Here is a 13,595-nt window from a genome sequence, read left to right as displayed (position 1 = left end):
TAGAATTCATTTTTGGCTCATGGCCAAGAGTAGGTGAGGTGCTACTCACAGCAAGCCTTGTTCATCTTAAGTCCGAAGGACAGGGCTTTCTAACCTTTTCTTAGAAAACAGTTACTTCGGGCAGTCCCAATTATGCAAATATAGTTTCAGCTTGGACGTCAGTTGAACCAAAATTCTAACTATCAGCCAGACTCCTGCCTCTGATGCTCTGTGAATGAAAGGGAAAAGGTCATAGTCACCAGAGAATTCAAAAGCTTAGAGACCCTGCAGAAGATCAGAATGAACTCTGCCTTCTGAGTTAGAGAGGAAAGGGATGCTTGAAGGATTGTGCTCTTAGGCACTGTCTTGGGTATAGCTTCGAGTAGGCAAAATTTGTCTCGAAGTCTTTTTAGCCTGTGTTTTCTTAGCTTTTTCCATTCCTAGCAGTACCTGCCCCTAGTGTATTTACTGCCTTTTGGCTGTTCTGTATTCTTCTGCCAATAAAACAAAAATAACTAAGTGGTAAACAGAATTATACTAATGGGGAAATGATTAATGGATTCATCATTGTCACCCAACCCAGGGAAATTTTTAGTTTAGAAGATCCTAACTCAAAAGAATGATTTTCTAAGGGTGGCATTTCTACTAAGGTAGGTTATGGTGCTCACTGTCTAGGCAGCTTGCTCTGCCTGAGGCTGGCCTCGAGAAAGGTCGGTATCCTGGGCTCATGGCCTAATTCCCACCTGTTTTCTTGAATACAGAATCACAAATATTTGGGGTCATGTGAGATTTTAAATATTATCTGCCTAATCATTAATAGAGCCAATCCTAGGCAAAATTGATAATTAGGAAGTGTATGGCACATTAGAAATAGTTTCATTTTCATCTTCAAAAAGTTTATTTGAAGTACATAAAAAGTAAATGGATTGATAGAACAATATATTTATTAAAGCAAAATATAACAAAATGTTAACAATTTCAGGGTCTAGGTATATATCATTTTATGCTTACCATAAAATTCTTCCAGCTTTTCTGTGTTTGAAATTTTTAATAATAAAATGTTGGGGAGGAAAGAAAACTTATGGGAAGGTGTTTAAAGCAATGAATCGGTAGTGGAATGGCGTTGTCAGCAAGACTGTGTGGAAGAACATCTTTAAACCTTCTTCTTACCACTCAAATCAATATTATGTTTTGCTAATCTGTAGTGTAGTTCAACTGGAAACATTCCTTAGTATCTCAGCCAGCACTGTAAAAATAAGACTGCTATATTATGAAGTCAGAGAATTGTAGAATTCTGAAAAGGCTCCTTCTAGACCCAGTGATAAGAAAACAAGCCCATTGTATCTATAATGTATAAGGAACTCTTACAAGTCAATAATAAAAAGACAACCCAACTAAAAAGTGAGCAAAGAATTTGACTAGAGAGTTCTCAAAGAAGATATACAAATGGCCAAGAAACATAAGAAAAGATTCTCCACGTTATTAGCCACTAGGAAAATGCAAATCAAAACCACAGTGAGATACCACTTCATACCCACTGTGATGACAATAATCAGAAATTGGATGAAGATGAGGAAAAACTGGAACCCCACTGCTGGTGGGAATATAAAATGGTACAACCACTTTGGAAAACAATCTTACCATATTACCATATGACCCAGCATCAGCAAATCCACTCCTAGGTACATACTAAAGAGAAACGAAAACATGTATCCATCCAAACACTTGTGCACAAATGTTTGTAACAGCATTATTCCTAGTAGACAAAAAAGGTGGAAGCAACCCAAATGTCTTTCAGCAGAGGAATCGATAAATAAAATGTGGTATATTCATACAATGAAATATATTCAACAATAAAAAGGAATGAAGTACTGGTATGTGCTACAACATGGATGAATCTTTAAAATATGCTAAGTGAAAGAAGCTAGTCACAAAAGGCCACATATTGTCTGATTCCATTTCTATGAAATGTCCAGAATAGGCACATCCATAGAGACAGAAGACACTGGAGCTGGGAGGTGGGTGGAGAGAAGCAGGAGAGTGGCCACTGATGGCTACAGCAATTTTTATTTTTTTTTATTTTTGAGTGATGAAAATGTTCTAAAATTTATTGTGGTGATGATTGCATAACTCTGTTAATATACTAAAACCCCTGAATTGTACACTTTAAACAGGTGAATTGTATGGCATGGGGAATATGTCTCAGTAAAGCTATTACGTAGGGGAAAAAAAGAAGGAAAAGAAACAAAAATAAATAAATAAAAATAAAGGAACTTGCCAAAAGCAAAATTGTCAGTATGGAGCTGAGCCCGGGGAATGTGTCCCCACTGCCAGCCACTGTCCCTGCCTCCCCCGCCCTGCTCTCTACATGCCTGAGGCTCTGTCAATCTTCCTGCTTTTCCTCCTTCCCTTCTTTACCTATTCTTCTTTTTCCTTTTTCGTTTCTTTCTTTTTCCTTTGTCCTTCTGTTTTCTTTCTTTCTTTTTTTCTTTTTCCTTCCTTCTCTACCCTTCTTTTCTTCCATCTTTCCCTTTTCTTTTCAATTTCTTTCAGAAGGCGCTCGGGGTGTTTGAGGGAAGAGAGTACATTCACTGATGATGTATCATAGCTAAGCTGAAAGAATTGTTGTTTGAAAATGGATTATTCGGAACCTTTAATAAGTTAATGTGCACGTGACTCTTAAGGAAAGAACCATAGGGTTCAACGGCCCCCGCTTGTATTTAATGGCAAATTCTAGACTTCAGGAAACAGTGGACTAAAAAGATATATTAATACAACTATTGTTCATTTTAGTCCTAGTTTATTTTCTATTTTCCTCAGGGTTATGGGCTCCTCTCTAATTATCTTCTTGCCTATTTTTAAACTTTTCAGCTCTCCTTGAGGCGGCAGCAAGTAAGTGAAAGACTGAACGAGTGGGCAGTCTTCAGTGAAAAGAACAAGGAGCTTTGTGAGTGGTTGACTCAAATGGAAAGCAAAGTGTCCCAAAATGGAGACATCCTCATTGAGGAAATGATCGAGAAGCTCAGGAAGGTACAGAACGCGTGGCTACTTACGTTTCCACCCTTCGTAATGCTTAGGTACACTTCTAACAGGTACAGAAGACGGCTTTCCTCATAATTACTTTCCTGTCAAAGGAGCACTATATTTTAAAGGTTTTATCTTTTAATTTAAAATAAGCTTACATGGGAAGGCCTGCTTTACATACAAAATACTTTCAATTTGTGATGAAATAGATTATCTGCTGATACTGTTCAATATTTTGGACAGTATTTTAGCTACGTGTTCAGTAGGAATCATTTTATGTGTATTAGGTTTCTTTTATTTTGTTTTTCTGTTTTTGTTTTTAAAGAGATAAAGTCATTATAGAGGAACTAAAAGAAAAAATTCTTATGATAAATGGTAACTGACATTTTCTCTCCAAAACATAGTTTATAGACCATAGATAGGAATGAAGACTTTCCTGAAAATTTTGGCTTCATATTATCTTCAAGTTATGTATGTGATATTAAATTGTTTTATATATTCAGTTGGATCTAGAACGTTTCTCATGTCTATATAGAGCTGATCAAATTTACTGGCATTTAAAAAGTTTTTGTTAATTTCAGTGTTGTTTCCACATCGTTTTTGAATACTTAATCATCTTAATGTTATTGTAGTTTGTGTTTCTCATTAACATACCTATTACCATCTAATATACAAGGTATATCTCGCATTTACTTATTCATTGTCTGTCCAAATGGAAGTCCCACGAGTCTATAAACTTGAAGGGAATGTGGACTTTGTCTCTTTTGTTCATTGCTACATCCCCTGTACCCAAAGCAGTGCCAAACTTCTCAGGGGCACTCGGTATTTACTGAATCAATGAATTATGGTTTCATTCTTTATGAAAAGAAATATAAATGGTTATGAGGAAAAAATATCTTTGTCTATACACATATATAGAGAGAAAAGTAAAACTTTCAAAGCCAACATGAAATATTAATGTTATAGAAGATTGCAAATTCTATGTATGTTTATTTGATACTGTAAACCTATGAAATATGGCCTGAAATGACACAGATTTCATTTTAGCATCTGCTAACAATTGTGCTTTGCTAGTTGCTGGGTGTTGTTTGTGGTGTCTCTTTTTATAAAGGAAAATAACATCAAGGTTTGGTAATTTTGACAACATAGAAAAAAGCAATTGATAAAAAAAGGGAAGCAAAGATATTAATGTTTACTGGTATTAACACTCAAAAACAGTTTAATTTTAAAGACAACCCAAGAGGATTACTTTACTATAAATACTTTTTAAGGCTTGGAGTAATTCCTTTGAAATAAACATTGCTCAATAAGACCACCTCAATGTGTGATGAAATATTATAACTATTAGTAAATGCATCCAATGTAGTAGTCTTTGATTCCCATTGTGTTGAAATAACATGAAAGGGAGGGCATGAGGAGAGCACTAAACACTGGACTGGAATAACATTTCCTTGGCCCCTCTCCTTCCTCTGGGGCCCTTTTTGTTTAGGTAAATGACTTGGGAGGGTAGCCCTGTTCCCACACCAACTTTAGGGTAAGAGAAAGTTAAAATTGCTATATAATAGGAGCTTAAGCCAAAAAGGAAAGGGTTGGTCCTAAAGATTGGATCTTGTCTCTGTGTCAGAGAGTAAGTGGGTCACTGGACATGGAGGTAGGAAATGTCCTTTCATCTTCACTTACATCACTTAAATCACACCATGTAGTGCCTATCTCTTGCATATAAACCACATGGAGTCTGTTCTCTTTAACTAAAATAATTTTAAGAGAAGCTACACAGAAACTGGGTGAATCAAGAAGATTTGAGGCCCATTGATTCTCTAAAATTAATCGCTATTATTCTTGAAAGTTAATTTATCATTGATTTATGTGTTGCAAAATATTGGCATTGCATGTATGATATCTCTTTAAAATGAAGGAGCTCTTTTAAGATACTCTGCACAAATAATATATTGACACACACCACACACATATGCACATTTACATATATACATTGTGTATGTCAATTGAATAGGTGTTTGTGTGTATATATGGCAACTATTTGTATTAGAATTTATTTTAAATATAATATCAGGTTAGTGATTAGAGCCATAAGGTACAATTTCCTAGTGTTAAAATCCTTCAAGTTTTATTTTTTGTATCTATGTATGTACTTCTATTGTTTTTTTAATGTCCATTTGAAGGACATAGAGATTATTCCATTTCCTTCAAGAACACCTATATAAAAATTTAATCCTGACTCTGCATACGAACTGAAAATAATGGGTACTACTAATTCTTGTGCACATGGACTGATGCTCACATGGTGTTCTCATGCCCCAACTATTTCCAAGCAGTAGAAAACTGTAATTACCATGATTCTAGTAGAGGCGGGACTGAATCCATTGAGAATATGCTTTCTGACCTCTGTGATTGCTATTTGTTACACAGGATTATCAAGAAGAAATTGCTGTTGCCCAAGAGAACAAAATACAGCTCCAGCAAATGGGAGAACGTCTCGCTAAAGCCAGCCACGAAAGCAAAGCATCCGAGATTGAATACAAGCTTGGAAAGGTCAACGACCGGTGGCAGCATCTCCTAGACCTCATTGCAGCCAGGTAAAGAGGACCCAGTCAACAGGACACATGTGGGCAACATTTTAAATGTTTCATTTACCTTTCAGTCTACCTTTCATTTCAGCTAAAGGTGATCCAATAAATCACTCTCTCTTCCTGGGTTATCCCACCATTTGAAAAATGTTCATGCTGTTTTCATAATTGGCACTTTCGTTAACTTGAAAATTCTCTTTCTTATTTCATAAATCTAGTGTTTGCCTGTAGCTGAGAGAGAGAGAGTCATATTAATACATATCCAAACAAAATCCATTTTCAAGAGAAAATTATTTCAGGGCTTTGTGAGTATTCAGCCTCCTATCGGGAACAAAGAGATACTGCTGACTGGTCTTTGTGGAGGGTGGTGTTGTCTGCAGTGGCAAAACATACATATTACAAAATTCCTACTCTATTTTTGGTTAGTGAGGTGTGGGAATAAATCCGACTATTGTCACTCTGCTCAGCCGTACAAATTGGCTGCTGCATTATCGTAATTTTGTGCTCAGCTTTAGCAATAACAAGCAATAAGCATCTGCCTCACGTCTGAGAGGAACGTTACATTTGGTTTCTGCCATAGAAGGGCAGGGTGAGTAAACGGGATAAAAGTTAAAAAGAAAAATATTTGAAGATGTTTACGAGCAATATGAAAGTCTGATATGTTGAATGATGCACTATGTTATTTGCAGTAAGAAGAAGGAATGACTAAAGAGAGGCTTTGTTTTAGGTGAACTTTGCTTCATGTTGGAATGTAGGTACTCTAAGGTCAGGCAGCTTTATCCATTTTATTCACCATATATCAGAAGCACCAAGAACAGTGCCTAAATGTATTGTGGCATCAATAAATATTTCAATGACGCCAGGCGCAGTGGCTCACGCCTGTAATCCTAGCATTCTGGGAGGCCGAGGCAGGAGGATCGCTTGAGGTCAGGAGTTGGAGATGGGCCTGAGCAAAAGCAACAACCGTCTCTACTAAAAAAAATAGAAAGAAATTATATGGACAACTAAAAAAATATATATATAAAATTGGCCGGGCACGGTGGTGCATGCCTGTAGTCCCAGCTACTTGGGAGGCTGAGGCAGTAGGATCACTTGAGCTCAGGAGTTTGAGGTTGCTGTGAGCTAGGCTGACACCATGGCACTCTAGCCCGGGCAACAGAGTGAGACTCTGTCTCAAAAAAAAAAGAAAAAAGAAAAAGAAAAAAATTAGCTGGGCATGGTGGTGCCCGCCTGTACTCTCAGCAATTCAGGAGGCTGAGGCAGGAGGATCCTTGAGCCCAGGAGTTTGAGGTTGCAGTGAGCTAGGCTGACGCCATGGCACTCTAGCCCGGGCAACAGAGTGAGACTCTGTCTCAAAAAAAAAAGAAAAAAGAAAAAGAAAAAAATTAGCTGGGCATGGTGGTGCCCGCCTGTACGCTCAGCAATTCAGGAGGCTGAGGCAGGAGGATCCTTGAGCCCAGGAGTTTGAGGTTGCAGTGAGCTAGGCTGACACCATGGCACTCTAGCCCGGGCAACAGAGTGAGACTCTGTCTCAAAAAAAAAAGAAAAAAGAAAAAGAAAAAAATTAGCTGGGCATGGTGGTGCCCGCCTGTACTCTCAGCAATTCAGGAGGCTGAGGCAGGAGGATCCTTGAGCCCAGGAGTTTGAGGTTGCAGTGAGCTAGGCTGACGCCACGGCACTCTAGCCAGGGCAACAGCGCAAGATTCTATCTAAAAAAAAAATATATATATATATATATATTTCAATGAATAAATGAATGAATACTTAAATATTTGAGTGGATGTTCTTCATGGCAGTCAGGAGAGTCGGACTGTTACAAATGCTGCTGATTCACAGCTGTTTTGGGTTTATCCCACAATACATTTTTTAAATCTGGACTTCTTTCCTTGGCCATGCTGCATAAAGGTGGACATGAAATAGTGCCCTTTGCGTACTGTGTGCACTAAAACTGAACATTGGCATTACAATTCTATAAGCTAATTTTGAAAATATTTTGTATATTTTTTTCTGTAAGGGAGTTATCAAAAAGTATCTAACTGAAGAAGGTGAGATTATAATTTATTTTAGTGGTAACGAAACAAAAATGGAATAAGTATATAATAACTTTTAAAATGTTTAACAATAGCACTGTACTAGCTCACATTTATTGAACAGTTCGTTTGTGCCAGTGACCAGGCTGCAGGCGTCATTCGCTTCTTCTTAGGTATTGTTCATAGCAGGTGGGCTATGTTGAGGGGGACCTTGTTATTATAATACCCATCTCACAGATGCAGAGGCTGAAGCTCAGGCTTGCCCAGGGACGTCCATGTGTTGAGCGGCAGAGCCCGCACTCTCTGACTCCTAAGTCCATTATGCTCTCCTGCCTGTCAGGTTTGGGATTTCTTTTCCCTCTTAGAATACAGTTCAGTGGAAGACAGGTTCTGTTATTGATCTTGATGATCTAATTTCCAGATCCTTTGTAAAGCACTGACAATGTGACAGTGACTGTGAGAGACTATGGGGATGCAATGACAGAGGCTCCTTCGTTCAAGGGCAGGACTATAAACATGCAAGAAAATGAAGTAAAACAATGAGCTAAGTGCGTGCTCTGGTAAAGGCACTATGGAAGACATGGAAACACATTTTAGCTTGAATTACTCCAAGTTTTAGATAGATGTAGGTTTTAGAAATCTAATGCTATGTTCAGTCTCACTTCTCAGTCGCTAAAATGATAACAGAATCTTGTTTCCAAAGAAGAAATTGAAGCCATTTGTGCTATAAATATCCTTAGGGAAACTGCCCACTTGGTAAACACTCCTGGGATTTTTTTCTGCCAAACTATGACTCAAGAATTGATTTACGTTTCCATGTAATCCAGTTGAGCTAGTTAATATTCTTCTTTAACTCTTAGTGGCTCAGTGGTGTAGGGAATGGGGAGGCACTATATCAAAGATATTTTAAATTAAATTTAATGTAATTTAGTTGTAAATGGTAGCTTAGTGTATTTCCAGCTATTAGCCATCATTACAGCAAATAAGTTTGGTACTTTCTCCTCAAAGTCGTATTTATTTATAACATTTTTGCCTGGTTGTTCAGGTGAAAATTTTCTAGATGCTATTTATTTTACTTTCCCAAAAGATACATTAACAGTCTTGAATCAATTATATATTTATAAGGTACACATGCTTTGCACTATAGCCACTAAGGTGCTCACGTTTCCACTTACGAGGAGTCTCACCATACAGAGATATAATTCCCATGGGAATGCGAACCGTATATGTGTTATCCATTTCTAATTGTGTCCTTCCAGATTAGACCATGACCTTCTGATCATTAGGTTGTCCTGGAGTTTAATGCCACTTTGGATTCACAGTTTCCCTTGCAGCCTCTCCCGAAAGACACTTGGCCGTCACATTCGTGTTCCATTTCCTTGTTTATCGATGCTTCATTAGGGCACAGACTCAATGAATATTCCCACACCCATCCATCTCCAACTGTGAACTGCCAGCTGAAGTATTAGGTTTCATGATTCAATCTCATTCACGACTCTTCCCTCTTCCAACTTTTTTTCACACTGATTCATTAAAGCAGAACATAACCTAGTGTATGCCTTTTGATATTTCTGTGCTATTTTGGTACTCCTGTGGGCATGGAAAGGTTATTTTTGATGATGATCACATTTCTGAGTGAATATCTTCCCAGCTAATATAAAACATGAACTATATCTTCCAATGTTTGATCACAGAAGCAAAGAAAGAAAGAAAGAAGAAAAGGATAAACTGGTAAAAAAGCTATTATATACATGCAAATAGAATACATACTTTAGAATCAATGTCATATCACCATTGGATTAGCTTAGACCATTCTGAGTACAAAATGGATATGTTTTGCACTGAGTTTTTAAACTAACTGTATCACCAAGCATTGTCAGTTTTTTAGGGCAACCAAACTTGCTCGGCAACGTTTAGGGCTCAATGGATATGTTCTAGTATTCATTTTGCACTTTCTAGATTTGCGCTGCCCAGTACAGCAGTCACTAGCTACAGGTGGCTATTTAAATTAATTGAATAAATTGAATAAAATTCAATTACACTTTAATTTTAATTACACTGAGTTGCACTAGCCACATTTTCAGTGCTCAATAACCACAAGAGGATAGTGGCTACCCTACTGGACACTGAAGACACAGAACGTTTTTATCATCTCAGAAAGTTCTGTTTAGCGCTGGCCTAGACAACTAAAAATGTTTCCGAGCCCTTGGCCTTCATTAAGAGTCAACATAAACTGCTACTGGTGAAGTATCACTCTAATTTCTGTAAAACTGCCTTTGAGGAGACCGGCTCTCATTTTTGTCTGTGACGCCTATACAAAAAGGCACATAGCGATTTCTCTGGAGTTCGGGACTAACAGGACATTTGTCTTTAGCATTAATTGTTCAGTGCTCCTTATAGTGTATAATGAATTATATTTAACATTTCCTACCATAGTATCTAGGAAAGTCAGATTCGACTTGTTTGTTCTGTTATAATTTGTTGTTGTTGTTGTTGTTTACTGGACCTTCGAATAAAGTAACTTTATCTTCCCTGTACAAAACCTAAATCCTCATCACCAAAACAAAAGCACATGGCAGTTATTTGGCTCCTTTGGTTTTGTTTTTTTCAATCACAACTTTGCTGAGATACAATTTGCATGCCATATGACTCACCTATCTAAAATGTATAATTCATGGATTTCTTATGTATTTATAGAGCTGTGCATCTATTTTCACAATTTTAAAACGTTTTCATCACCCCCAAATAAAAACCCTCCTACCATTAACAGTCACTCTTTCTTCCCCTCTGTCCTCCCCACTTCTCCCAGCCCTGGGAAGCCACGAATCTACTTTCTGTCTCTCTGTTTACCTGTTCTGGATAGTTCATGTACACGGATCATACAATTTGTGGTCTTTGTGACTGGTTGTTTTTAACCTGTATATTTATTATAATCCCCTTCAACATTTTGTAGAAGTAAAGTAAAAACAAACATAATTTTAAAAGTTATTGAATGCCTACTATGTACGAAGTACTGTGCTCGTTGCTATGGGGCAGAGGTTGGCAAGTGTTTTCTGTACAGGACTAGATAACAAATATTTTTGGCTTTGGGGGCCAGAGAGTCTCTGCTGCAACCACTCTGCCACGGTAGAGTGAAAGCAGCCACGGAAAATACGCAAATAGAAAACCGTGGGTGTACTCCCATAAAATTTTATTTACCAAAACAGGTGGCCAGCTGTAGTTTGCTGGCATTTGCTCTAGGGATGTAACGATGAAAAAGAAAATGGTCCCTAACGAAGTAAGGGTGATAAGGCAGAGTCCCCAGTGGCTGCATCCACAGGGCTTTTCCTTCTGTGCTGTCTCTTCCTGCCACTCTCCTGCCCACGGCCTGGCCAGCCCCTGGTGTTCTTCATGTTCTTCCTTTTCTTCAAGTTAGAGCAGAGTCTTCCTACCTGCTCAGCGGGCTTTCTGTGCTTCTCCTTCATGGCATTTCCCTGAACTGTGTGGGATCTTGTGTGATCAGTTATTTACAGTCTGTTCTCTCTACTAAAATGTACATGAATCTGATCTCCGTAGTTATCCCAGAACCTAATGGAATTCCTTACACATAGCGGTTCCGCCAGTATTTGTTGGGTTTCTCAAATCTAAGACATAGGGTGAAAGTGCCAGAGAGGCAGGTGAGCTGTGCAGCACGGGCTTGGGGGCTCGACTGCCTTCGTCCTGAAGTGTCTCTGCTTCACCAAGCTGCTTATCTTCTCAGTACCTCGGTTACCGCGTGTGTAAAGGGGGAGGAAGAGGAGTAGCTAACTCGCAAGGTTATTAGGGGGATTAAATGAGATAGGACCTGGAAACCCCTTAGCACAGAATGTGCTCAATCAAGGTCAGCTTTCATCCCAGAGGGAGTTTAAAACACCACACATGCAGTGCAAGTTCGGCGTTGTGGAGTCCATAGCGGCTGCTTTCAGGAGGGGTTTCAGTCTAAATGGAGTTCTACCCACACTGGAGGTCAAAGGAAACTTAATCCTGGGAACTTATGTCTAGTGTTATTACCTAAGAGTGGTCAAGCCAGAAGGTACCTGGTCAGGATGAGGAATGCATTGATGCAGCAAGTATGGGAACAACACAGAACTAATCAAGAAGCCGGAGTTTATCCACCTCTTTTGTGGTTCTGCTGTGTGACCTAGGGCCTACTGAATAACTTCTCTGAGCCTGAGCCCCAGATTCCTCATTTTCAAAATGGTCATTAAACTAACTGCCATATCACCAATGAGACAATGCAAGGGAAAGGACTGCCTATACTATAAAACACTATGTATGCCAATCTCATTCTTTTAGATAGCTACAGAGTGTTCCGTAGTGCAAATATACAATGACTTATCCAGTGTTTTCTTTGCTTACAAACAGTATTGTCATTTTTTGCTATCACAATAATCGTGTCTTTAAAGCCTTGCTCTGCCTTGCCTCGTATTTAGTTCACTGGAATAAATATACTGTACTAACAATAATGAGCATGAAAATAAAGTAAAACATTTTTAACCCCATGAGGAAAACTAAATAAGGTAAAAAGGAATTAAACTAAGGAAATTTTGACTCAATGTTTTGAAGATAAGTTTTTTAAAATGTTAATCATAATAAAAAAAAACAAACTTACTCTGATGAAATCATGACCAATATATTCCTTGATCAAAGCTTATATATTTCCATTTCTGATTATTAAAAATAATATATCAGAGGAGTGATTGTTTTATAAAAAAATTCACAATAGGTTATCTTTAAGTATTGAGTTTTCTGGAGTATATTTCTTACACAAAAATTCTTTCTTTTATAAAGAAAATGTGTTTCCTCCAGTATTCTGTTTTAAAAACAATCAAATCACATGACCAGAACCAAGTGCTTTATTTTAGTTACAATTCATCATGTAGGCTTTTTTAAAAAGAACTTAGCAAATGTTAATGATTTACTTATTTATAATTTGTGTGTATGCTTAAAAAAAGACTTCAAGCAACCAGCATTAGTTATATTTTATTACATTATTAGTAATTAATAATTTGGAGACTTGCCTTTAAAAGTTTAAATTATGAACTTAGTTATATTAGCACAGGAAAATTGGAAAACCCTTGAAATTCACAAAAGAAAAATATTTATCTGAAATCCCACCAAGCAAACAAATAGATACATTTTTTTTTATTATCTTAAAATGAACATATTCTTTTTGTCACCTTACATCATTTGTTTCAAAGGAGAAAGGTTTTCAATATGTAAGGAGAGAATAATATTTCTTCATTATTTTTCATGTTCAAATGGTCTGTCTATTCAAAGATAAAGACCAGGTACTTTTCCCTCCCACCTTCCCAAACAACCCCCGAAACTACTTACATGAGTGAGCTGGCATATTAAACCCAAGGACAAAAGAAGTTGCTCATTTTGCTACTACCACTTGTGGAGGTTTTGTTTATTTGTTTGCATGGGAATGATGTGTTTTTGTCGGATAGCTTTCCCAGTGTAACAAACAGCCCTCAGGAAAAGTTGACCGTCCCTGCTGAAGAGCAGAGTTGTCTGCAGCCGGCATTATTTTTGCTATCCTTTCTTTAGACCTGTTGCTTCCTCCTCCTTGCAGATTACACTGAGCTTTTTCCCCTTCTTACACTCTGTGGCCTACATTCCAGGAGATCAAGCCTGGCACATGTTAATGAATGTAGGTTTTATTTAGAAACATGACCACTTGTCACTGCTCAGTGTCATGTTATCAGGCAGAGACAACCAACACTTGTCTAGAGGGAACATTTTCATACTTCTATACACAGACAAGGGGAAACTTTCATCCCCACGCAAGATTTAGCCTTTTGCTCTGCAGAGCCTAACTTTTGCAAGTGGGAGCTTCATGGTGGTGGCAGAGGACCTGCGTGCCCTGAGGATGGCAGAGGACGGCTGCGTGGATGCAGATCTCCCAGATTGTAACTGCGATGTCACAAGGCAGGCATCTCCTTGAGTTTCTTCC

At 38.0% G+C, this 13,595-nt stretch overlaps 1 protein-coding gene across 3 annotated transcripts in view; it reads left to right on the top strand.

Annotated features, from left to right (window-relative positions):
- The window catches only part of SYNE1 (spectrin repeat containing nuclear envelope protein 1), a 425,086-nt gene that overhangs the window by 368,980 nt on the left and 42,511 nt on the right, over positions 1–13,595 (top strand). For 2 of the 3 annotated variants that reach the window (XM_069488739.1, XM_069488737.1), the window contains 2 exons: positions 2,851–3,009; positions 5,431–5,597. In XM_069488739.1, coding sequence (XP_069344840.1) covers positions 2,944–3,009; positions 5,431–5,597 — 233 coding nt within the window. In that variant the 5' untranslated portion in view covers positions 2,851–2,943. Of the gene's footprint in view, positions 1–2,850; positions 3,010–5,430; positions 5,598–13,372; positions 13,571–13,595 lie in introns of those variants that run through there. The other variant, XM_069488738.1, reaches the window with a different exon arrangement.

The sequence above is a fragment of the Eulemur rufifrons genome, chromosome 15, assembly GCF_041146395.1.
Source record: "Eulemur rufifrons isolate Redbay chromosome 15, OSU_ERuf_1, whole genome shotgun sequence".
Lineage (NCBI taxonomy): Eukaryota > Metazoa > Chordata > Mammalia > Primates > Lemuridae > Eulemur > Eulemur rufifrons.
This window is presented reverse-complemented; position numbering and strand designations above follow the sequence as displayed.